Source organism: Rattus rattus, chromosome 8 (assembly GCF_011064425.1).
Source record: "Rattus rattus isolate New Zealand chromosome 8, Rrattus_CSIRO_v1, whole genome shotgun sequence".
NCBI classification, from domain to species: Eukaryota; Metazoa; Chordata; class Mammalia; order Rodentia; family Muridae; genus Rattus; species Rattus rattus.
In genome coordinates this window covers 109349722-109376728 of record NC_046161.1, presented here as the reverse complement: position 1 = coordinate 109376728, position 27007 = coordinate 109349722, and the positions used below count along the sequence as shown (strand labels likewise).

General features: G+C 43.4%; 1 protein-coding gene across 1 annotated transcript in view; it reads left to right on the top strand.

Annotated features, from left to right (window-relative positions):
• Positions 1-27007, top strand: part of Cmc1 (C-X9-C motif containing 1) — a 64024-nt gene that overhangs the window by 17618 nt on the left and 19399 nt on the right. Inside the window, exon 2 of the mRNA XM_032911076.1 lies at positions 2898-2987. Within this exon, the coding sequence (XP_032766967.1) occupies positions 2898-2987 (90 nt within the window). The remainder of the gene's footprint in view (positions 1-2897; positions 2988-27007) is intronic.

Genomic DNA, 27007 nt, shown 5'->3' with positions numbered 1-27007 from the left:
CTCCCTGGCCAGTCTGTTGATGTAAAAAGAAGCAACCGTTTCTAACATCTCATTTGTCTTTTCCCCACCCTTTTCACTGTGTGTTGTTCTTTGTATTTTCTTAGTCTCCTTATATGAAGTTCACTTTTCTCCTTTTCTAGTTTTATAAGTGGAAGGTTAGATTATGGGTTCTAGAGTTCATTTTCTACTGTGAGCTTTGCTGCAGTGGCTTTTCTCCCGTGCATACTGACACATCTCAGACCGGCATGCTGGCTAGCTGTCGCTGTGAGAGTGCGGGTGTCCATGTTGTTGACACTGCTTTGCTTTCTACTTGGACTCTTCTTATGTGTAATGCTCTCTAAGTTTAAATGTACCCCAACCCGTGGTTTCACTATAGATGACAATATGTGTGAATAATTTATCAAGGTCTATTACCATCTACATTTTATCATTTAAGAGAAATGTAGGTGTAGGTATCTGGATCTTTTTTCTAAAGTGTATGTGTGCATGTGTGTGTGTGCTCAGGTGTGCTCAGGTGCGAGCAGGTACATAGGAGCTGAAGGACAGACAGCCTTGGTTGTCATCCTCAGGAATTCTGTGCACTTCCTTTGAGACTGCATCTCTCTCACTGGCCTGGAGTTCACCAGTTAGGCCTCTCTGACTGCCCAGCGAGTCCTCACCTTCTCAGTACTGAGATTGCAAGTGCATGTCCATTCCCACGGCTGGCAGATCTATTATGTGGGTCCAGGGGTGCTTGTGCTTGCACAGTAAGCACTTTACGAGATAAACCATTCCCCCATATCTCTCTGCCCCGCCCCCCTTTGAGATCGTGTAACTTGTAACCCAGGCTGGCTTAGAACCTTCCAAACGATGTGCAAGTATCTGCAACCATGCCCGGCTGGAATGCAAATATTTTTTAAAAGTTGCATTATTTTTATTTTATGGGTACTTTGCCTCTATGTGTGTCTGTGTACCGTCTGTGTACCTGAGGCCAGAAGATGGCCTCAGCTCTCTGGAATTGGAGTTACAGATGGTTGTGAGCAGCCATGTGGGTGCTGGGAATAGAACACAGTCCTCTGGAAGAGCAGCCAGTGCTCTAACCACTGAGTGACCTCTCCAGCTCAAGCATAGATGTCTTAATCACCACCAAAAGTGCTTTGGAATGGAGAATGCTCTTCCACTTCTGTTTAAAATTGAAGAAATTTACTGCACTTAGTCTTTCTGTTGCTTTCTCCATTGTTTTGTTCTAAGTTTCCTTCCAGGGTTTCTTTCCATTCTATATAAGTTTTCAGATTGTAGTATTTCTTGACTCACCCCCTGGATCTCTTTCCCTGTGCCCTCTTTGTTTGAATGTTGCTTATTGGTTTGTGTCTGCCAATCATGCCAGCTCTTTTAGTAAACCTAGTAGCTTTCTTGAAAAGATCGTTTCTGTCTTTTCTGTGGAATTATTTTTTCTTCGATAGCTGTAATTGCACTTCTTCCTTTCCAGTCTGGCTCCCCCTGCCCATTGTATTGTATTGTCTGGAAAGTCTAGGACGATGCCTGGGGCGGGAAGGGTGAGAGTTGTCTTCTCTGTCTTGATTGCTTTCCAGGAGAAGTTTGGACGTTGGGTGTGCTGGTAGAGTTAGATGTTACTTATCACATTGACAGCTTTTTCTATTCTTTGCTGAGATCCTCTATTCTACATGGATATTGCATTTTGCCAGGGAACTTTTCAACGCCTGTTGTGATTACCATGTTTCCCCTATTTATTTTTCGTGTGAATTTCACTTACTGATGTCTGTGTGTTCAGTGGCCCTTGAAGTCCTTCAGTAGATACTGCTTGGTCAAAAAGTATTGCCGCCTTTGTTTCTGTGTGTGTTTTTAACATCGTTAGATTCAATTTGCTTATTGTTAAGAATTTTGCATCTGTATTGATCAAAGGGGCAGTAGAGTGCTGTGTGTGTGTGTGTGTGTGTGTGTGTGTGTGTGTGTGTGTGTGTGTGTGAGTGTGTGTGTGTGTGTGTGTGTGTGTGTGTGTGTGTCTTTATAAATATATATTTAGTAATGGCTGCCCATACAATAGCTATTGACATGGTACCAGAAAGAGGTTAGGGACTCCAAATCTTCTTAGGAACGTCCTGGGCTTTGAGGGTTAAAACCTTTCTTTTACTCTGTGGTAGAAGGTTGGTACCCTGTGGTTTCTGCCTAGACCTAGATAGCTTCTGTGTGGAGTAACATCCGCTTTGGCATCGGTTTTCCTGGGGACTCATGGAAGTATGGCCATTTCTTTTAATCAGACTTCCCCTGCCTTTTGTCTTCTGGAGTCCTTGTGTGTGGTGGTGTAAGGCAACCACTCCTTCACTTCCATGGCTCTCAGAACTTAGGAACCGTGTGGGTTGTGGTTGGAGTTACTGGGTTTACAGTCTCAGCCCATGGTAGATGGTATACTTAGAGGGCACAGAAATCTTACATAATCTCATAGGCCCTCCAGTGTTGTTTTTCTCAGCTAGTTATGTATTTCTTAAGCCATTCGTCCTCACGGTAGGACAAGCGTCTTGTGTCTTTCAATTTTGTGTCTGTCTATTCATCTCTCTCAGTATCTCAGCGTCTGTAAAGATCAAAACATGTACAAATTACATTAATAAGAAGATGACATTCAGACTTTAAATTTGTGCCATTCTGAGAAGGCTACATTGGTGGGGAAGAGTTGCAGTAAAATTTTCAGAGTTTTAGAAAGATATTGCTTATAACCCTCCTTTTTTATATAAAAATATTTAGAGTGATTTGTAATAATTAAAGTAATCACAACTTTATCTGGTGGTAAAAGAGCCATTTAAAGTGTATTTGCTTAGACTTTTATTTTAAATAAACTAAAGTGTTACTGTTTTTTCGTTCTGGTTATTGACTTGAGATTACCATGAAATCTCTTTTTCCAGAGCAGCATCTCAGACATGTTGAGAAAGATGTCCTGATTCCAAAGATAATGAGAGAGAAGGCCAGGGAAAGGTGTTCTGAACAAGTTGAAGGTAAGATTCATATATTCATACAAAGATCAAACTCATTTGTACTAATATGATGTGAATTTAATCCTTACCTCCAAGTCAAGGAGAGTGAATTAGTATGTATGAGTTGCTTCTCACACTTCCACTGAGATACTAGCATCCCAGCTTGCAGACTTCCAGTCAGTGTTCTGTTCATTTACAATTTAAAAGCATTCCTCCAAACTAGGAACAAAACCCCTTCTTCCTGGAAGTGTAGTGTTATAGAGAAAGCCTTGACCTGAGTGTTCAGGAGAAGCTACTTATTCTGTTCATTTTGAGAGGGGAAGAAGAAACATCAAACCTAGTGTGGACCTGTGAGGCAGCTGCCAGCCTGTTGTAATGTGTGCACACACAGACAGCCTGTTGTGATGTGTGCACACACAGACAGCCTGTTGTGATGTGTGCACACACAGACAGCCTGTTGTGATGTGTGCACTCACAGACAGCCTGTTGTGATGTGTGCACACACAGACAGCCTGTTGTGATGTGTGCTCACACAGACAGCCTGTTGTGATGTGTGCACTCACAGACAGCCTGTTGTGATGTGTGCACACACAGACAGCCTGTTGTGATGTGTGCTCACACAGACAGCCTGTTGTGATGTGTGCACACACAGACTCACTGTCAGCCTGTTGTAATGTGTGCACACACATTCGGCCTGTTGTAATGTGTGTACACACAGACAGCCCGTTGTGATGTGTGCATACACACAGCCTGTTGTGATGTGTGCACATACAGACAGCCTGTTGTAATGTGTGCACACACAGACTCACTGAAGCCTGTTGTAATGTGTGCACACACAGATGGCCTGTTGTAATGTGTGCACACACAGACGGCCTGTTGTGATGTGTGTACACACAGACAGCCCGTTGTGATGTGTGCATACACACAGCCTGTTGTGATGTGTGCACACACAGACAGCCTGTTGTAATGTGTGCACACACAGACTCACTGTCAGCCTGTTGTGATGTGTGCACACACAGACGGCCTGTTGTAATGTGTGCACACACAGACAGCCCGTTGTGATGTGTGCATACACACAGCCTGTTGTGATGTGTGCACATACAGACAGCCTGTTGTAATGTGTGCACACACAGACTCACTGTCAGCCTGTTGTAATGTGTGCACACACAGACAGCCTGTTGTGATGTGTGCACACACAGACAGCCTGTTGTAATGTGTGCACACACAGACAGCCTGTTGTAATGTGTGCACACACATTCGGCCTGTTGTGATGTGTGCATACACACAGCCTGTTGTGATGTGTACACACAGACTCACACAGTGATAGTTTTCCTCAGTATCACGTCACTGCATTACTAGGAGAGTCTTGCTTGAACTTGTAGTGCATCAGAATTTGCTTTGTGTATTCTCTGTTTTGTCCTGTGCTCTGAAGCAGAAGTTACTTATGTAAATGCATGTGGGGATAGCCGCACATGCATGCCTTTGAAACTGCTCTTTACAGCAGTGGTAATTTTAGAAACATCGTTGATTGATATGTAAAGTGCACATACAGTGAGAGTGGTAACTAAAATGGGCCCCTCATAGGTCTGGAGTTGATGGGCTCTTAGAAAAGTAGGTGGGAACTGTATTGTAAAAACGTCTTTAAATATAATCTACCTCTTGGAATGGCCATTGAAAGGAAAGCAGTAAAATTTTGTTATTGGAGCTGGGGAGATGGCTCAGTGGTTAAAGAGCGCTGGCTGCTCTTGCAGAAGCCCAGGGTATCTATCCCCGCTCTCACACGGATGCTCAGAATTGTCTGTAGCTCCAGTCCAGGACATCTACCCTCTTTTGTCTTGTTGGGCACCAGAAATGCATGCTGTGCACAGAAGTATATAAGGCAAAATGCTCCCAGCATATGAAATGACAATAGACAGAAGCTTCTTTCTGTCTCGTTTTGTGCAGAGATTGTGTAGGCTAATTTTCCATCACCCATTCCCACACCCATTCCCTTTACCACAGTTTCCTTCGTCCAAGCACGACAGTAATTTTTAGTGAGAGAGTTGCCTCACAGATCACTGTAGATTTCTTTCTGGGGAATCAGGCTGTGTCAGCTCTGGTTTTATGACTGTCAAAAGTGAATGCGCTCCAGATCTCTTTCTCCTCCTCCTCCAACCCTGAAATTGACTTCTGTAGAACAGTGGAGGTTGTAAGACAGGAGCCCTGTGGTAGCATTGTGCTGCTTGTATCGAGTGATTTGTATGACTTATATTTGAAATCCTCTATCAATTAGTAATTTAAAAGTCATCCCGTGACACTGCTCTTGCTTTCACTGGAGATTAGTTGTTTAATCAGGGCACCTTCCGTCAGCTCTCCCACCCCAGGTGTCAGGAGAAATTAGCCCATTGGCACCTGCAGGGTTCAGGGCACATCTGGCATTGGCAGGTGTCACACTAGCAATCCCAAGAGGCAGCTTTCCACTTGCCTCATGGGACTTTTCAAAACACATCCTCATCCAGGCGATGCAGGGGAAATGGTGAAAGTGTAATAAAGTATTGGGGTAAAACTTTCCACTACTAGGGAAATAAATTTGTTATGAGACACCCCACCCCCGCCCCAGTCCAGAGTGGCAAACTCGAGTGCATTTTTCTTTTTTTTTTTCTAATTTGTAGCCCACTGCCCTGTGACACTTTGAGTGCAGGAAAGCAAGCTAAGTGCTCTTTGTTAACTTTTCCTGGTAAGATTTGATAAAAATGCAAAATAACTAAGGGACTTTGGGTTTCTGAACTGAACTTCCTTTTAGAAGTGACGCTGCCTCGGTGTCTGAGGTAAAGGAGAAGGCTGTGAAATGTCTGTGCTTTACAAGGACTGTGTTGCAGTGGCAGGAAGTAATGCAGCTCCAAGTTTTGTCAAAATTGGAGTTATTCAGCATGTTAAGATTTCGCCTTATAAAAACTACAGTGTTTAGACCAGTAAAAGCATCTTAGTGGCCACTAGAGAAGGACTCAGTGGTAAAGGCCTTCGCCACTAGGCCCGAGAATCTGAATTTCATCTCCAGGTCCCTCAAGTTGTCCTCTCACCTCCCCAGAACACAAAACACGCACGTGCACAGTAAGTAGGCACATAAATACAGACACACTTTTAAAAGCATCTAGAATTTGAGATTCATTTACACTGTTTTTATGATTTTCCACTATTAGAAAGTATGCTGTGATTGATTTTTGAATATGTAAATACTGACTTTTTAAAGGCTGTTCCTAAAAGGTGTTTAGAAGGTAAGATTATTTTATGGACACGTCCTACTCCCCAGTCTTCATCTGCTCATGCTGCGTTTGTCCTGCCCGTGGGGCTGGGCTCAGGCAGAGCCGTGAGTCACAGGTTGGAGCCAGGATGTTGTCGCTTATGTATGTTTGTAGTCTGCTTATTAAACGACTACAGGAGTTCACGTAGGACCATTACATACGTGAATGGTGTGCTCCTGGGCAAAGGTGGAGGGTTTTAATAAGCGATTTGACTTCCTGCTCGACGCCTGCAACTTCTCTTTCATTTCCCATGTCTTTCACCCAAGCTCGTTGTGAGAACCGGGTCCAGCTGCCAGCAGCTTGGGTTTGTGAAAGAGATAGAAGCTTGTCTAGGGACAGAGATGAATCACTCTCAGTGAAAGCCGTGTGCCTCGCTGGAGTCACCAGCAGCAGACATTGACAGCTACACTTCCTATTAACAGGGAGCGTTTAACTAAGAGTTCGCCTGTTGGATCTTTGGACTTGATCTAATTTGCTAGCATTAATTAGTTTCCTTTGAGCACAGACACTTGGTACTCACAGCTATAGATTTGGAGGGCTAATTAGGGTAGAAAATTGAACAGAATGGGGTAAGGCATTAACCTTCAACCATTACCAGCTGGGACACTGATAAAGACCACAGAGTCCAAATGGCTCCATTGATGTGAAGAGCACCCTAATGAATATCAGTTTCAGCCACATTGCTGTGTTCTTTCCAGCGCTCTCTTCATTAGGATTAACCAGCTTCTACACTACCTTTGTTATCTATGCGCTGTTGGGCTTTACTTTTCCCATTCATTCTCAGTTGCACATCTCTGAAGTTTACAGCAGTAGCTAACAATTAAGACGTTTCACTACTGCATTTTCAAGTAATAACATTTGATATACAGTGATGTGATTCTGATGCTGTACACCCACTAGCCGCTGGCATTAAAGGTGCATGCGTGCCACAGGCCTGGCTGTATATTAAAGGTGCGTGCCACAGGCCTGGCTGTATATTTGTAAGCTGGACAGGATGGTGCGTGTCTGGAAATCCCAGTACTTGGGAGATGGAGGCATATGTTAGTCTCAAACTCTGGATGCCATAGAAGTGAAACCCTGTCTAAAATGTGTGTGTGCACACCTGTGCATTTTACACACATATAAAGTAAGAAACACAAAAGCATATGTGTGGGTTTTTTTGTTTTATTGGAAATGTACTACTTACCATCTTTGGAACTTTGACTTGATTATGTAAGAGGAGTTGATACAGAGGTTAGACAGAAAGAGAACTCTGACCTTCTTTGTTTAAGCTTTGACAAATTTGTAACACTTATATATCAAAAGAAAACTCAACTTTATAGCAGCCCTCCTCTGTCAGTGGTGTTTTTGAAAAAGGGAACCAAAACAAATGACTGAAGTCTGGGAGCTGGCCTCACCTCACAGCACACAGCACGGGACTGAGGGGAAACCCTAGTGGATGACTTTCTAGACACAGGCCCTACCCTATTCCCAGTCAAGAGTTCCTTCCTGACACAATGAGCGATGAGGCCTCATTACTTCTTCAGTCAAGGTTCTAGAATTGCTGTTTTTAGGAGACCATGGTTAAATTCCTTGTAGTTAAATTCCTTGTAATGTTTCTGGCTTTCCCAGTGGGTAGTTGACATTTGATACAAATTTACTATGTTGCAGCATGCTGTTTGTTTTAAAAAATAACAACACTTTCTCTTTTCCTAGCAAGATAAAAAAAATTTGTTTCAGGAGTGGCCTATAATTCTCTTTAAACCGAGCCTTGGGTCTTCTTTTACCCTGTTTTAACCTGTGTTTGTGTGGTCGTCATGGTCTTGATCTTTTGGCCAGAAAGTGGAGATGCAGTCTAAAGGAGCAAACATAAAACGCGGAGCAGTATGGCTTGCTGTGTGGTTAGAACGTGGTTGGAGGAGTACAGAGCAGTGCACCATATTACACAGTACAGCAGTATGTATGGAGCTGAGAGAATGCCTGCCTTCTTTTGTCACTCACAGCTGAAACACATGCTTATGCCAGACTGTAGTGCTGTGTGAGCAGACAAGACAGACAGTCAGGTAGGAGCGTGAGAACCAACCTGGGACGTTTGCAGGAGAGCATTTGGAAGAGCATTGAGTCACATGCAGTGAAGGCTGCGTGTGATTGCCTCTCTCCCTAACTGCATTGCTTGAAGCTGCCCACATGTTCTTTCCTTTGTGATTTAGCCTAGATATTTGCCATATTACCTTTGCCATACCATGTTCTTCCCATTTCCGTCTGTTTGTTGGCCTTAACTGACACGGAAGGGGAACTGTGACATACCTTCAGTCTGTGTGCTGGGAGAGTCATAGCTCACCATACAACGGGCATCTTTTGTGTATATGACAACAGTGTTTAAGACTTACACATAGTCGTAGAGTCCTGTTGATGATCGTGGCTCTGTGTCCCAGGTATGTCTACCAGGGAAGTTTATTAAAGATTCCATGCACAGAATTATTCCCGGGAGTTGGGTTTGTGGGCAACTGCTGCATAGCAGGTGCCATGATTTCAGATTCTTGGAAGGAAAGTGGTTGTTCAGCATAGACCATATCGTTTGCACAGACAACTTGAGCCACTCTGATCAGTGCATAGTGGTGGCAACATTCCCCAAGTCCAGCTTCTCAGATGTGAGTTTAGAGCCAACCTTGACAGTGACCTCTCCAGGTACGGCTGCAGTGCCAGGTGTGCTGTTACTCTGTTCTGTGAATGAGCGTAATAAAAGTTAATTAGCCGCATTCTTGCCTTGCTTATGTTAACAACTGAGTTAATTTTTGTAATAACTGAAAAGAGATACACTGACCTAGTTGTTGCAATTGTAAGCTCAGGCCTCCGCTGTCAGCCCCGTGGCTTATTGAGACTGCCATATGTAATTAGACGCGGATACCCTTGAATATTGTGGTTACTTTTAATACCTAGATGAGAATAGTGACAAGGGACTTTTGTCTTAAGCAGCTGAGTTTAATGCTTCCTTGTTTATTTCTGTGTTTATATGGTTTATACACGCAGATATTTATGGGAAGGGTATTTGTGTGTATGTGCACATTTGTGCATGGAAGACAGGAATGGAGGTGGCTCCACTTTGTCTTCTGATGTGCGGTTCTCACTGACTATGGAACTCACAACGTGGGTCAGCCTAGCTGGTCCCAAGTACCAGGGACCCTCTTGCTTTGCCTTCCCAGTGCTCGGTCGGATTAGTGGCGTATGGCTGCATACCTGGCCTTTTAACTTGGGTGTGGGATCCAGACTCAGCTCTTGATGCTGGTACAGCAAGCTCTTGACTGACTGTGCTGCCTCCCAGCTGTGACTACAATATTCTAAACAAATGATGTGTGCAGCTAATCCTTGAAGATAAGCATCAGTGTGGGAAGTCTGCATTCGAACCCAGCAGCAAAGACTTAGCAGCATTGTTACAGCGAATAAACATCATTATAGAATACGATATCACTTTTATGCCACTACTTCATTAACAAGTTTTTATTATCCTGATATTCCTAAACATCTACTTTTAATTATTTTCTTGTAATAGACTTAAATCCTTTCATCTTATGAGAAATTAATCCAAAATTAGTTAGAGTCTTTAAACAGTGCTGCACCCTCATATTTAAAATCCGTTAAAGCTCACACTTTGCTCATGCTACCTGGTGATCCTCCTGCGGCAATTGTGTTCTTTCCAGGGAAACAGCCCAACACTTGTAAACTTCGTATTTTGAGTAAGGCATAGTGTGCTAAGGAATCCTGTCTATCTGTTCACGGACACTTGCAGACTTTGTACTCTAAGATACAGTGCACTAAGGAATCTTATCTCTCACACAGACGATACAGAGACCTTTGGTTCCACCAAACTCTCACATACCTCAGCTAGAACACCTAGAGCGACGTAAGAGTCACCTTTCTGTGCGCATGCAGTAAATGCATAGTGAGTCTCACTGATGGTGGGGAGACCGGGGCAGTGGTGAGTCGTCACTCAGGGGCTAACCCAGGACAGCACTGACGGTGAAATCTGCTCAGCTGCTGTCTCTGGTGAGGCTCTGCTGCTCACACCACACCCCTGCAGTGGTGATCATGTGACTTGTGAGGCCAAAGGCATGTAGGTGCTTCATGAAAGGACTCTCCTAACCATGGTTTATTCACATTTTTTTAAACTGTAAGGGTGTAGGAAGGATTTACTAAAGTAACCAATAACGAACAGCTCTGTGTATAGTGTAGATGCCCACTGAATGTGGCTGAAAGGGATTTAGTCCTCACTGCTCGGGAGTGTGAAAGAGGTGCATGGTGTGGCGGGAGATGGGCAGCAGCCGATGCTAGCAGCCCTGACAGACGCTGTGGGAAGTAGTCATGAGGGACATCAGTAGCTCTTCCAAGTGCTGGCGATGCTGATGATTTAAATGTTTCTTTTATAGATTTTCTAGAAATGTTTTTACATTTATCAACTTTTTTATTGTAAAAAGGTAATAAGGGCTGAATAGATAATTAAACATTTCTTTAGAAATTAAAAAAATATGTTGCTTTTAATTCATAGAATTTGAAAATCATTAAGTGTGTGTGTGTGTGTGTGTGTGTGTGTGTGTGTGTGTGTGTGTGTGTGTGTGTACATGTTTAGGCATGTGTGCACCTGGAGGTCAGGTGATGTTGAGTGTCCCTTGTTCTTTTGAGACAGGATCTCTCTGAACCTAGAGTTCCCTGATTTGGATAAGTTGTCTGGCCAGCGCCCGCCCCCGGAACCGTGTTCTCTCCTCCTCCCCAGAGCGTCCATCTCTGTCAGGCCTTTTACATGGCTGCTGAGGCTTAGACTCTGATCTTCTTGCTTCTGCAGCAAACACCTTCCTGACTGAGCCATCTCTTCAGTGCCCCGAAACTGAGTTAATAGAATTAAAAAAAATTCTTGACAGCCTAACATATATGGGAAATGCCATAAAAGTGAAATAAATGTGAAATTGGCTTTTGATTATGTTAGTCAGGCTGATAAGACCTAAGCCCCATACCTAACTAGGGCTGTACCACGAGAGCCGCGTGTAGTTTTCTTAGATATTAGTTTAAGTCAGAGCGGTTCTGACTTAAGCAGGGTCTGAATAAAAGTATTTCCAGTGGTTGGGTAAGTACAGGGAAACAGGAAAACCATTTCAGACTGGCAGACTCTGGGCTGCAGAGGCAGGCGCGGGCATGCCTTTTCCAGATGTCGTCAAGATTGAGCTAAGAGCAGCAGTGAGTGGGGAGAAAGGTTACATATGAAGGCTGGAAGGGAAGTCTGACTTCAGAGTACTGTTTAAAAAAAGAAATTGGATTCTTAATAGAAACCTAGAGCATATGGATTCCTTTTTCCTCCCATCTTCTTTTATCCAGTCTTCTCTCTATAATTTAAATAAAGATACAAATAGAATTGGTTTTAAAGGCACAGTCTCGCTATGTAGCCCAGGGAAGCCTCGAACCACCATTCTTGCTGGCATGCACCACCAAGCTTGACTTTACAAATAAATGGAAAGATCAATCTTACAGCAGAATGTAGGACGTTGATAACTTTTCTCTCAATGTTGGCACTGCACATTCTTTTAAAGCTAGATATTGTTAATTAGTAGTGGCAGGCGGTGGTGTTTGTTCTCCAGGGCTGTGTCTCATTCTTCTCTCGATGGAACGTTGGGCACATAGATGCACATAGCTGCATTAGCTACAAGGTAGCAACCCTGTGATGTGGACTTTGATTTTCGTAGCCTATGCATTGTTCTTTATCTTCTCTAAAGACACGTTTTGCCAAGATTTATCAGATTTTTAAATGAAGCATTTTAAGTTTCTAAATTCTAAGAAGTTCTCTAGGTTTAAGACTTGCTAAATGTGGTGGTTTGAATGTGGTTGGCCCAGGGAGTGGCACTACTGGGGGATGTGGCCTTGTTAGAGGAAGTGTGTCACTGTGGGCATGGGCTTTAAGACCCATGTCCTAGCTGCCTATAAGTGAGTCTTCTCCTGACTGCCTTTGGAAAGAGATGTAGAACTCTCAGCTCCTCCTGCACCATGCCTGCTTGGATGCTGCCATGCTCCTGCCTTGATGATGATGGACTAAACCTCTGAACCTGTAAGCCAGCCACAGTTAAATGTACTTTATAAGAGTTGCCTTGGTCATGGTGTCTGCTCACAGCAGTAAAACCCTAAGACACTAAATAACATTAGCATATAGTCAATAGTTCTTGACTATGGTATCACTTTGTGATGTTTAAGTTACTAGCATAGCTACAATTCAGAAATGTTAAATGGATGTGAATTGTCTCCTTGGCTGGTGTAGCCCATGCTGTGTAAGCTACCCACCCATTAGTTATTCAGTAGTTTTTTCAAGTGCTAACCGAATAGCAGTGCAGTACAGTGCTGTACTCGTGTCCCCTTCAAAGTGTCCCCAAAATGCAAGACTGGTGCTACAAAGAAGGCAGCAGGCTTCCCATTTGGAAGGCACATTAACATTGGCACTGTATACAGCACTCAGGGAACGATAGAAGGAAGCATGGCATCTCGTAGGGTTTGGTTCTAGCTACAGTTGTGGGCATCCACAGTTGTGGGCATCCACAGATGTCTCGGAACTTGTCCCCCATGGGAAAAGGGGAGGGGGACTACACTGTTTTCTTATGTTATTGACAGCTGATTTCTATGTGTATAGTATAAAATTCCATATTGTCCATGCTGTCCTCCCAGTTAACATGTTTAAATCTGCATTTTGACAACCATGTATTGTTGTTGATTTGGTTTATTGCTTGTATTATGTTAATTGGGTTCCAAAGAATCCTTTGGGTAAGAGGCTGTGGGTCTCTGCCCCCAGTTGGTTCTAATTGGTAAAGAAAGTTGCTGGTGGCTAATGGTTGGGCAGGGAGACAGAGGGGGGGACTTTAGATTTCCCGGGCGTGGTACCGAGGGAAGAAGGAAGGATTGAACATCACTGTGCCAGGAGGCAAAAGGACCAGGCTTGAGCGCTGCAGAAGGACCAGGCTTGAGCGCTGCAGAAGGAAAGCATGCAACCTTGTAAGAGCTGGGGAAGAGTGGCCCCAGGGCCCCGCTCCCTATTGGGTCCGGGTAGCTAAGAGAATATAGATTTTAGTAAGTAATGAGTCAGGAGTATTGGAGGGGAGGTGTTAGCAACATGGAAGTGTATGAGTGGCCCAGCCATTGGGCTGTTTAAGGCATATTAAAATAGAAGGCTGCATGCATGCATGCATGCGTGTGCCTTTCATTCGAGAATTCAGAGCATTGGGGCGAGTAGCAAGGAACACATGTGGGCTGCCACTGGGGGAGAATGCAGTGGAGTAACCAACTACAGCAACAATGCATGAAATACATAGCCATGCTTTTTAGATTGAACTTTTTCATCTCTTTAAGACTTCACCATAACCTTTGAAGTTCAGTTTTAATGACAGTTGTGCTAAAAAACCAACCCAGCTCTGAACCTCTGTTATTTGATGTCTTGCCACAGTTCAACTATTTGTACTGGCAAAGGCCAAGAAAATCTAATGTGACTTGATTAAAGTATCCCACATCTCCTACAAGATTTCCAGGTCTCACACACACAGGGTCAAGTTCATTTGACATTGGGAACCTCACCCTGTGTTTATTACAAAGAATTTTTCTGGTTCAGCTGTTTCGTGTGATATTGCCTAAGACCCAAGCCCTGTCTATGATTAAAGTGAAGCACAGTACTTTATGCAAAAGGTAGGCAGCTGACATGCCTTAGGTAAAACTAGATCGATACAAGGAACTCGATTTGAACCCAGTTCTTTGGAAAAGCATATCTTCAATGGATCATCAGGAACAGCTTTATTCCAATTCAGTACAAGCTCAACTGGGCATAGCTCTGCGTGTTCGCTCCCCCCCCCCCCGTGTGTGTGTGTGTGTGTGTGTGTGTGTGTGTGTGTTTCTTTCTTTCTTCTTCTTTTCTTTTTTTTTTTTTTTTAAATCACTAAGACAAACTGAACAAGCTGGCTCAGAAAAGTTAGTGCTTGTTTGGAAGTCTAAGCCCTCTTTCAGAGAAGTTAGACAGTCCTGACAGCCTGGTTTATAAGTGTATCAGTATAAGATACAAAGTTAAATGTAGGTTGTTGTGTCCCACTCATTGTTTGCCATATCACTCATAGGGATACTTTGTGTTTAGCTGTGAAACTAAAAGTTTTGGAACTTTAGAGTATCTAATCTCATTGAGAGTCTCAATAACCATGCCTTTTGATGTTGTAAAGCCATGACCCATTCTTTTCTTAGTAACGTGGCCTTAAGGAACTGCAGTATGGCCAATTACATGTGATTGAATTATAATTCATTTCATTGATACCCCATGATTTTCAAATCTTATTCATAGCTCAGGTTGAAGACATCATGTAATTTTTTTCCATGCTGTATTTTCTCCCTATGTCTTTCCTGATGACCTGAGTTTAGATGGTGACCTGCAACTTGTCATATCCATACAACTTACTCTGACCTCCAGACATCATGTACCCAGGTCAGATCAGTGGCCCACATCCCTCACTGTACATAAGCTTAAATGGAAATTAAAAAAAAGTGACAACAGCAATGAAGCCTACCAGTGAGTATTCAAACATTTTTCACACCAAGAGCAAGGCATTGAGGTAAAGTGAGCGAGAAACAGTAGGACAGTGGGAAAGGACTAGTGCCTCTCCTTAAAGGAGCACAGAGCAGCAGCCTCAGGGCAACAGTATTCCAGTGACCCACGTTCAGGGCTACTTTTGTCTACACACACTACACTTTTGTTGTGATTGTTGCTGTTAGTTTTGGTGTGTGTAGAGTTTCTAGATATTTGCAGTTTGACTGTCCTTTCTTTCATTTTAGAGATTGAGTTACAGATCATGTAGGCCAGCGTTTGATCTCTTTTAGCAAGTGAGCTGGCCAAAGATACTCTTACAAGCGTAAGTCATCACCTTGTTATCTTAGACACTTTATGTCCACTCTTCCTGGAGTAGCACGAAGCTCCACTGTCTTCAGCCATACCTCCCTCCCTGGGTTCTGTCAGTTTGTTCTGTGATTTATCAGGTTTTATCTGTGGTGGTTGATTTCTGCTTTTTCTTTCCCCACCCCCAGACAGGATTTCTATGTAACAGAGCCCTGGCTGTCCTGGACTTGTTTTGTAGACGAGGCTGGCTTCGAACCCACAGAAGAGATCCATCTGCCTCTGCCTCCAGGGTAGTGAGTGCTGGGATTAAAGGCATCTGCCACTACACTAGGCCAGAGGTTGATCTCTAATTATTTTAGTTTCCCGTGTAGCAGGCTACACATGGGTGTAAGCAGTTATTGTGGCTTAGAAGAAGGGTATTGAATCAGTTTCTTGTGGTCTTTTGCAAGATGTTAGATGGTTTTATCCTTGGAAATAAGGAGGTTCTGGTGAACTTTCCTGCCAGGAAAGAACAATAGGCTCACTTCCCCATCCCACCCCACCCCATTATACCTCATCCCACTCCACCCTATTCCACCCCACTCCACCCCACCCCATTATACCCCACCCCACTCCATTTTACCCCACCCCACCCCACCCTATCCCACCACCCCACCCCACCCCACTCCACCCTACCTCCACCCCATCCCATGCCACCCCATCCCACCACCCCACCTTACTCCCACTCCACCCCACCCACTCCACCCCATCCCATGCCACCCCACCCCACCCCACCCCATCCCAGCCTGAAACTGTTTGTGGTTTGAGTGATAAATTTGTTCTGATACATTTTGTACAAACACACTCATAAAAAGAAGAGCTGGTGATTTAAGTTTTTCTTTTGGGTCTTAATACATAGGATTTGCCAGGAGTTGTGGTGCAGGTCTATAATTCCAGCACTTGTGAGACTGAGGCAGGAGAATTCTGAATTCAAGGCAGTCTATTGAGGAGGCCCTGTCTTTGAAAACTGGGTGAGGAATGTAGCTTGGTGGTAGTGTTACCTAGGTGTGTAAGGCCCTGCCTTCAATCCCAGCACTGCAGAAACACAGAAGACAACAAGGACCATGTTCATGTTCTTATAGCCTGTTCCCGGCTCACTCTGTCTTGCTGCTCTATCGAGATGTATATTTTAGGCTTGTATATGCCCAGTTTTTAAAAGCGTATCTAAAAAACGTAGACTCTAAAATATCTTTGCTGGCCTTTCAGGTCGGTGGTCTTTCTGGGAGGTAGTCTTTCAACGTTACATACATACCATACTATACATTCATAATGATCAAACAGCTTCCTCCGCCTGCAGTGTTTGAGCACCAACACTTCTCCCTCATTGGCGGGGAGTCGGCAGAATTCTTGACTCTTTGACTTTGAAGGGAAGAACTCTATTCAGTGTTGTTTGGGTAGCTTGTGTAGGGTTAATTGCAATTGGAATTGGATTCCTCACCTTTTTTCCCCTATAAATTCTAACATGTTATTTAATGAATGTAAAGTTATGCAAAGCATTTATATTAAACAGACTTGTTAAGTATATCTTTCCTATCTGGTATCGGATCCCCACTGAGTGTTAATACTCAAATGTTCCTTTGTGATGTGTTCTCAGGAATAGGTTTGTCCATGTTCCTCCTCTGTCTGTTCTCTGTTGAAGAACTTGTGTATAGGACATACCCAGTTTTTCCCTTTCCATTCCCCTTTGTTCTAAAGGACAGGGTCCAGGATGTGAGGAAGTAGGTCACAGATCTATAAACTGGTGAGAAACCAAGTAGGTTATGGAGGAAAAAGTGGAGCTTCATTGCCCTCTAGGGGTTCAGTTTTAACACAGCCCATGTTTATAAAAAGATTCCCTAGGCAAGAGCTGAAAAAGAGAGCCTGTGTGTGCTGCACAGAGGCACGCTGTCACCATGTGGACACTGTGACACCAGTCACAGCAGTCATTACAGTGAAAGCACACCCAGGACTTTGTCAGATTTCAACTAATGCCTCTGTCGGGTCAAGCCGGTTACGGATTTTCAAGAATTATTTCGTGACTAAGCCATCATTTAGTGTTTTTAGTGTACCGCCCATTCCCCATAACAGATGGGGAGTGAGGTAGATGAGATTGGGGCCGGGCTGTCATCAGGAAACGTGTCCGTTGGTTTCAGCCATGCTCCTGGGCATTTTCTTCCTGCCCCTGTGGGCGCTGTCTGCTGGTGCTCAGTGCTGAGGCCGCAGAGGTTGGAGAGGGAAGCGCTTTGCTTTTCTGTCATTGACAGTATCAGCTAAACTTGGGCTGTGTAAGGAGTACATAGGGAGTTTATATGCAGATGTGTTAATGTTTTCAATATTTAAGCACATGTCTATATTGGATGTGAAAATTCCTGTGGTTATTAACATTTGGAAAAGATTTTTGTATGTTAATTTGTATGTATTTAAAATGTTAATCCCTGGGGGATCCTACAAAGCCGTGTGTGCAGTGGGTTTCTACTGTTTCTGATTACGAGCTATGATAGCTTGTATTTGAACCAGTAGTATACAGTATTGCCGTACGTAAGTACGTTGACTCCATCTCTGTCTCATGGTAGAAACAGAGGCCAGTCTGGAGGACGGGCAGTGCTTGTGCTGTCTGCATCCCCTGCCCCTTCTCTTCCATCACCAAGTTGAACATACGATGTTAAGAGTTTACTTGGAAAATTGTAGATCTTTTCAAGGATCTAACTGAAAATAATTTAAAGTTTTATAATTAGTATTAAAAGGAAATCTTGAACCACAGGTTCTGTATCCCGAATAAGTCTTAGAATGTTGAGACAAGGAATCTAAACATTTTAATCATGACTAAGAGGAAAAATAAAACTTGAGGTGTCTGCTGGGAAAAGTAGCTTTGTGCTAAAAGAATTGCACCGAATATTCTTACATGTTAAATTTGTAAAGCCGTTTCTTACTGAGTACAAAGAGTGCGGGTTCCAACTTTTAAATGAATTTTCAGTTCTCTTAGCTGGTGGGGAACTGGAGTTCAGTGAACACTATTAGGCATGTGCAGAGCCTACGTTCAGTCCCCAGCGAGGGTTTTTGTTTGCTTGTTTTTTATTCCAGTTTCACAGTTTCCAAGTTCTAAGTGTGCACGCTCACATCCTTCTATGGATCTGATAAGATTATTTTTAGAATCATGGCTGTTATTATAGGTTATAAGCTATAGCAAGCTGTGGTCACACACAATATGAACTGCTTGAGTGAAAGTCTCTCGCAGGGAGAGCACAGTGGCTTAAGAATGTGTTTCTGACCAGGCTGTTTTTAATTGCCTTTATTTTCTTTTAAATGGTTGAACGGTATCCTTTACTCAACTGGAGTGTTTAAGCCACTTCGAGTTATTTCATTCTTTGAGGTGGCTTTACTTTTTTCTTTTTCAGTTCAAACAAATGTGATCTACTGCATAGTTAACTGTACATAAAGTTTTTAAAGTACAGAACTTGGAGTGCTCTGAGCATTATTAAAGAATATTTTAATGTTTCTGTGTTTATTTAAGGCATGGTACTAGCCTCCATCATGAAAATATTATGGAACACACTGGTAAGCTTGCGGAGTCCGTCTGTCTTGACTGTGTATTCTGATTTTGAACAGTACTGGTTGACTGGACAGCATTGACATTATCTTTTGAAATCATAAATGCGTTGATTACCCTGCCGTCAGCTTAGTACTTTTGATCCCTTGCTTGTGTTTTGTTGTCACTGGGTTAAAACCATCTTCGAGCAAACTACCAAGCTCCTGAGGTTTTCAGCTGAGCTCTGGTCATATTTCTATAGCACAAAATTGAAAGTGAAACAATTTTATCCTAAAAACCAGTTGTAGAGCGCTTGCTCTCTGACCTGGGAGGAAGCGTGTGCTGCCTTAGGCTCTCACGTCTGTGTGGATGAGCTATGTATGGTCAGGTTGTTTTCTCCACTGCAGAGGTTTGTACACCTCGCTTGCTTGCTCGCTCGCTCGCTCGCATCAGTGTCTCAAGACATCGGATGCTGCTCTGGGAGCTCTGAGCCTGGATGGGAAGGATCTGCTTACTCTATGGTTGCTGGCAACATTTATTCCTTAGTTCTGATCAGTAACATTTTATTCCATGTAGCAGTATGTACCACCAAAAGCTGTTGGCTGAGGAGAGAGCATGTACAAAGAGACAGCCACAGCCTTTTGTAACTTAACTATGGAGGCGGCAACATTCACTTTGCCATATTCCTTGGTTAGATGCCAGTAAGGAGGGTTCATGTGTGTCCTCCTCTCTGTGGAGGATGTGCCCTGGTGTTCAGCAGGAGCTGGGGCCCTGAGGAGCTGCCCAGAGGCCATTTGCCTTTGTAGGTGCTGGCCATTCCTTGCTTTCTTCCATGTTTACAGAAATTACTTTGACTAGTTTTTATAAAACATCCCACTTGGACTTCACCCGTGGCTGCGGTCCTATTGTCTCTTGCTGCATCGTTAGCACTGCAGGGACTTACCTTGGCTTTCAGCCTCTTCTCTTCTCTTTGCCCTCTCACCATTGTCAACTGTTCCTTGAAGAATAGTTTTCCTGAATTTATGCGTTTAATAAGTGCTTGCCTAGTGTGGCATCCGAATGCCCCTCTTTTCCTCAGGCATCTCTGCAGAGTGGTCCTGTGCTTCTGAAGCATCCTGAACCAATGCTCTTTAACGGTTGCCATCTTTTCTGATGTCTGTCCTCCCCTGTGGGCTGCTGTGAGGGCTCTGGTGCGCCTAAAGGGTACAGGGGCAGGGGACGGCGCAGTGCTCTTGTTTTAGCCTTTAGGAGTGATTTTTCTTTCCCCACAAGGTTACGTTTGGTGCATCCTCTCCAGGAAGTGTGGATCCCTGAAGAACGACATGTCCCCGGTGGTTTGCTGAGCCTGCCGAAGTCATCTGGAGGTGTGGAGAAGCTCTTGTACCCAGTGCTTTTCTTGTGTTTGTTTCCTTCTGCTGACTTTTGAGACTTCCGATATTTGTGCCCTCAGTGCTTTGTTGAGAGTGAGGAGAATATTAACACATGTTTAAGTCGCACATCCTAGGAAGTGGAATTGGGGCTGAGGTCTGTTCTGTCCTCTCTGCCCAGAATCTATCTCTGATACTGCTCTTGGAGGTTTGTGACATGTGGGTCTCCATTTAGTACATGGCAGCCAGCCAGCCAATTTTTGCTGTTTAAAAGCTCTTTTTTTATTAAATACTGAGGAAAAATTTATGCATTTAGTATTTTGCAGTTTTTACTCAAAATTATCTTCGTCCTCTTTTCCTGATCTGTTCTGTTAGCACACAGACATCTTTCTCCATCTGGAAGATTTTCTTTCTCTTCTAATCTCATCTGGAACTCGGTTGCTAGGTAGATCTTTCTGGGATATGCATCTCAGTAACACTTACCACCTTGTGTAGGATTGAGCCTGAACTCTTACATTAAAGCCATAAATCAGTTGGACTGATCTCGTAGGTAAATACAGTCTGTCTTCCCATGCATGCCCCATGAGGTTTACAAGGCCTGCTTAGTCCACTGTGGACCGTTTTCCTTGGCAAGGTCTGTCTAGGGCGTCTCCAGAGGTGGATGTGGTGGATGCCCCTTCCCAGGATGCAGCAGAAGTGTGAGGTTGCTGCTCCTGTTGCCATAGGTATCATCATTCACTGAATCTTGTCCACCTTATAAGTGACAGCCCACTTCTAAGATTTTAGTATTTGCACTCTCTGAGAAGTCGCACTTTCCATCCCCAGATTTTCCATATTTTTAGGATTATTTTGAGTGCCAAGCAGTCTTCACAATGGTCTTCTCTGTATGTCAGTTGTGCACATGGGGTGTCCTCCAGGACTCTGATGCAGCAGTTAGTCTCTGGGAAGAAACCGCAGCAGGTTCACGGTTGCACCTCTTAGTCTCATGTGGGTCATTTTCTTCTGCTCGTCTCCGCACCATGACACATTTGGGGACAAGGTGGATGGGATGCTTGATCCTGAAGACAGGCTTTGCCGTGAGCAGAGCCATGAGCAGACAGTCTGCTTTGTGAGAGATGACAATGCCACTGGAGTTTCAGAAACACCATCCTCACACTGGGTGTAAAGAGAAGAGCTGTGGGGAGAAGCCAGGTCATGGGCGTGGGCATGCCACCTTTGAGGGGTGGCAGAGAGGGGTGGGTTAAGCAGCCTCTGAAGAAACAGGGCGTTGGGTGGTGGATTCTAGGCTTGCAATCAAAATGCCTTTAAAATTTCATTTATTTATTATGTGTAGAGGAGGGAGGCAGTGATAGTTTGGAGGTCAGCAGACAACTTGTAGGAATCTGTTCTTTTTTCTCTATCATGTGCATCCCAAGTATAAACGCGGGTCATCAGCTTTGGTGACAGGCACCTCTGCAGGTTGGACTGTTAACTGGTCAAAATTGTCTTTTAAAAGTACTGCTTCTTGGTTGGAAGGTGGTGGCCCAGCCTTTGACCCCAGTACTTGTGAGGCAGAGGCAGGGGAATCTCTTGAGTTCAGAGTCAGCCTGCTCTACAGAGTGAGGGCTACAGGGAGAAACCCTGCCTTGAAAACCAACCAGCCTGATAACCTTTAGTGCGCGTTTCTGTACAGTTGCTTCATTAGCTACCAGAATAGTGGGTGCCACATGCCATCGCTCAGGGTGGCTCGTCCTTTCTGTTACACAGAGGAAGTCCCTGCCTGTCAACAGTGTAGGATAAACACTTGTGTTAGGCAGAGTTGGAGAATGTTAGAATAGGATTTACAAATAAGAGGAAGAAGTGGTCCTGGTGCCTCTGAGGTAAGGGGGCTGTGGGTTACCTATTTGAGATTTCAAGGATTTTAGATGCTAGGTTAGATATGGAAACTGTGTATGTACTGTGTTGGGAACAAGGAATGGATCCAGCAGCTCTATCGTTGGTTATTCAGGAGAGCCACGTGGCTGCCAGAGCCATGAAGGCTGAAGCATGACAAGCTGAGTGTGCAAGAAATGCGAAGGTTCGCTGTGGTTAAGAATTTACAGTGAAACCACTACCTACAGTGGTGTAGAAGATGTTTCCTTTTTCTTTTTTAAGATTTATTTATTGTTTGTTTGTTTTATGTATGAGTACACTGTAGACTGTAGCTGTCTTCTGACACACCAGAAGAGGACATCAGATCCCATTACAGATGGTTATGAGCCACCATGGTTGCTGGAATTTGAACTCAGGACCTCTGGACGAGCAGTCAGTGCTCTTAACCACTGAGCCATCGCTCCAGCCCTGAAAGCTTTTCCTTTTTAGAGGACTATGAGACCACAGCTTTCCAAGCTGGTGGGGAGTGACTACAGGGAACTGCCTGGTGGTCTCGTCTCATGGCCCTGTCACAGTGTCCCTCATTTATAGCACCAGTGACCTTGTCTTCTGCACATTCTATCTATAGACACTCCCTCTGTCTGAGGCTCCTGGCTGAGGATAGTGGTGCTCATCAGTTGCTTTCCCGTCATAAACCTGGATTTGTATTCTTCGTGCTTATGTTTTCCTGGGCTAAATATTGGATTTGATGTCTTTTTATGTGTGTGTTTTGACTCTTAGGATCATAGAAAACATTCTTTCTTATATACTGTAGAGCAGAAAATATTCAGTGTTTACAATAGTTTGGGCACTCAGTGTTTGAGCCAGATTATTAAATTTGTATGCACTGGAAGTATACAGCCGTAGAGAAATGCAGACGTTTATGCAATGTAAATGTTTAAAGCACCAATGTTTAGTACTCAGCCTAGCACCAATCAGAGTTGGAATTTGTTAAATCTGTTGGCAATGTGCTGGGGAATGTTTCTCAGGCTCAGTTTTGTACCTGAGCCCGAGGACGGAAAGACCGAGAGTAGTAACATGTGAAAGGAGACACGGCCTCGCACAGCCCTGCCCACCAAGCGGTGTGCTGCTTTCTGAGCCGGTCTCCCGTGGCCGGGAGTCACAGGATGTGTGGAGCACAACAGTGAGGATGGCTCCTGAAGGAGGTTTTTAAGCAGAAGCGGGTTAAAAGTGTAGTGGAAGGATGTATGTAGACATCGCGTACTGGGAGTTAGGACTTACTGTGCTTTCATCTCATAAGTACAAAGACACTTCTTAATTGCAAGCTGAGAAACAAATGGAAATGGACACAATTAAAGCCAACAGACAACAGGATTCCAGGAAACGCACATTTGTTCAGAGCATCGCAGTTCCTTTTGAAAACGGAATAAATCACTTTAGCCTTATGTCTATGAGTTAGATTTTCATCTGTCCTCTGTTCTGTCTGTTACACATCTGTCAGCTGCTGCCCACCTCTGCTTTGCAGTGCTGGGAATTGTCAACCATGACGGCATCCTTGCTAGGTAAGTGCTCTATCACTAAGCCGTTTCCAGACCCATCTTCTCTTTAGAAAGTTCTTTGTGTTCACTGAGTTGTGTAGCATGGAGCTTCTTGGGACGGACTGTAATACTAGATCAGTCACCCAGCCCGTCAGCCAGGTCTCCGTTCCTTACTCCAAGGCTTGATGGAGAGAGGTGCTCTGCTGCTCCGAGCCAAGCACCTCTCAATCCCGTTACCGTGGAGACGTTGCACTGATGCGAGGTTTTGCTGCTTTTTGTTTAGAAAAGCGGAAGGTTGAGTTTCTACATTCCACTACTACAGAAAGACCCTTGTTATAAACCTATATATATACATATACATATATAAATATATATACATATATATATATTAAAGATGGGTTTATTGGGAAGCTGCTCTCGGGTGGGCAAGTTCACTAGCCCCGAGGACCAAGGCCAAGAAAGGTGGTGTAGGGGAGGGAGAGAGAAAGAGAGAAGGGGGCACAGGCACAGAGAGAACTACTACAAACATTCTATTTTTATTTCTTAATAATGATTTTTATTTTTTGAATCTATACTATGTCATTCCTCTGTTCCCCTTTCTCTCTCCAACACTTTCCATGGACCCCATTTGTTTGGTCTCCTATCCATAGCCTCCTTGCCTTTGCCCCCCATTTCCAAGTACATAAACAATGCCTGCTTGTTGTGTATGCATGTGATCGCAGGGCTGACCGTGCAGGATTTTAAATGTAAGTCTCACATCTTCATCTTTTCCTTTCACTTTAGCTCTAGAACTCAGATCCTGGCTGCTTCCCAGAGAGTGGCCAGGGCATTAGTAGCATTAGCAGCCAGGCCTTTTGAGTGGTGGGTATTGTGGCTTGGGCCATGCTCAGCAAACGAGTAGTCTCATCTACGGTTACTCTTTCTTGATGCCCGTTTTCTTTGTAAATTTATCTTTAGGTTGTCACTCACAAAATTAGACATTTCGGTTATGGGGTATGAAATTATCAGGTTGGTTTCCTTCTAAGTTTTTCCTCTGACAGTTCCCTCAGAGGTCCTACCTGGAGAGCTCTACTGAAAACGCATCATATTGCTCCCCACAGCCCTGTCTCCCACTGTCCCTCTTCCAACACTAACAGTCCTTAGGGTTCTTGTCTGCCTGTGAGAATAAGCTTGCAATGACAGCTCTGGTTTGTTTTACGTGTACATTCCAAGCAGCTAGAGCACAGCTTGATAGAGAAATATGCTCAGTGCATATTTCACAAAAGAGTGAGTTGGGAAGGTAGACTTTGAAGAGGATCAGAAGGATAAGAGCATGCACTAGACCAGGGAGTGGCATCTTGGAGCTTGACCCCACAGCAAGGTTCAGGCCAACATGGGTGATGCAGTCAGACTGTCTCATAAAACCAAAGGGGAGAAGTAGGGAAATGTTTTCATTACAAAAATAAGACGGATGTCAGATGAGATGCCTGTAGCCCTGGCTGTCCTGGACTTGCTTTGTAGGCTAGGCTGGTCTTGAACTCGCAGAGATCCACTTGCCACTGTGTTACAAGTCCTGGGATTGAAGGTGGCCAGGCCAGTGACCACGGAAGACTTGCAGGCTTTAGTTGCTGTAAACAACAGGCAAACCCAAAACAAAAATTACATAAGCACAGGACATGGTTTCCATTGCGACTGTTTTATTGTGTTTTATTATGACATCAGATTGGTTTGGGGTACTAATTGTAACTGTTTGAACATTTCCATGTTTTCATACCCAGTGAGGCTCACATGTGAAGAGAGTAATGGTGAAGCAACTCTTCTCTGGGCTAACCTGGGCTCACTTCTTTGTTCCTTTGATGAGTAGGAGACAAACTGAAGCAGCCTTGACTATAAGGCAGTCCGGGCTCATTTTGGAATTACAATAAAATCCAGTACCAAGTAGATCAGGAACAGACTGTTAGGAATCCGAATTAGTCTCTCCTCCCAGCTGTTATAAGATGTCACAGGCCAGGAATTATGCATATATTCAGTTAAGTAGACCGCCACGGTGAGACTCTGTAAATCGTTGACTGGTTAGTATTGTAACTGGGATATTTTACAGCAAACCCAGAAGACTGGGAAGTAACATTCCCTGTTGGAGCTGAACAATGATGATTCTCTGGTGTTTGAGTTTGTACATTTTTAGGTTATGCCAGAAAACCAGCTGCTGCTTGACTTTAGTTGTGAAACACTGAATTATTCATTTCCATAAACAAACTTCCTTAGTAGGTATTTAGCATTAATTTATTTCTCTTTATTTCAATCGACCCTGTTGACATTCTGGTATAAAATTAAAAAATATTCTTTGTGGGGTCTAACAAACCAGACTTTGTGATAGCTACGTTTTCTACCTCTGTTCTGTGGCAAAACATTTACATATTTGGAGAGATGAATTATATCTTCTGGTTCCCTTTTACTTTTTTGATAAAACAGAATAAAATCAAAATATTTCTCTGTAGTGCCTTTAAGTATTCAAGACTCTGCTTGGCATCGACTCTTGACTAGTTAGATCATAGCGCGATGCTGTATGCTTGCACGTGTGCACTACATAATTAGTCTCAAGTGTGACACTGTAAGTGTATCAGCAGAATTTTAAAAAATTATTTCATTGTCTGTATTCATATTGTTTGATAGGCTATTCAGTAGCATAAAAACATAAAAGTTCATCATTTTGTGGTTCTTTGAACTCCCCTATCTACAAATATATGTTTGTGAAGCATAGAAACAAAAATATATGTTTTTATAGTATATATAAGATTTATATATATAAAATGTATACCATTGTAACATTATAACATAAAGTTACATTATATATCTGTGTTGTATGTACAGCACAATTTTGGTTTACATTACTTGGAACTATGTTATTCTCAACTCTAGAAAACTATACATTTATGTGCAATTTTCATTCTAAAAATTTTAAGTTTTTCTAATTTTCTTCTAAATTTTTGAGTTTACTAACAAGCAAAATAGTCACTTCTGGTCAATTAACATAGCCAATAATTAGGCCTTACAGTTTGTCTTCATGTTAAGTTTGAAGGAAATGGGGGGCAAAGTCAATTCCACCTTCTTTTTATAGTAACAATTACACATGCATAAGAATTTTCTATGGGGGTTTAGTGTTCTTTCCACTCAACAAGGTTGGTCCACTCTGTTCTTCTGTCTGAAAAGTCACGTAGAAACAGTTGGCTTGCTTTCAAGTGCGTGCCTGCCTTCCTGAGAGGACAGCCATAGGAAGGATGGCCGGGGAGGGGTGGCTGCTGCTCCCTAGCCCCTGTGAACGGGCCTGGCATGCCCTCTTTCCTGAGAGTGAGCCGTCCTAATGAAACTATATTCCTAACTACTTGAGCTGATAAACAGCAAGGTTTGTTTTAAAGAAGTCAAGTTTATTTTGTCAATTTTCTATTTGCCCTGTATAAGATATATAATTACTTTACTCCATCTCTGTGTTCAGATTAATCAGATCCTGCTACATAGTGGTGCTCAAATTAGAATAATACTTTAATCAACTGTGTTACCATGCCATGGTAGACTAGGGAAGCTTCTGGCATATTGAAGATGCATGCATTT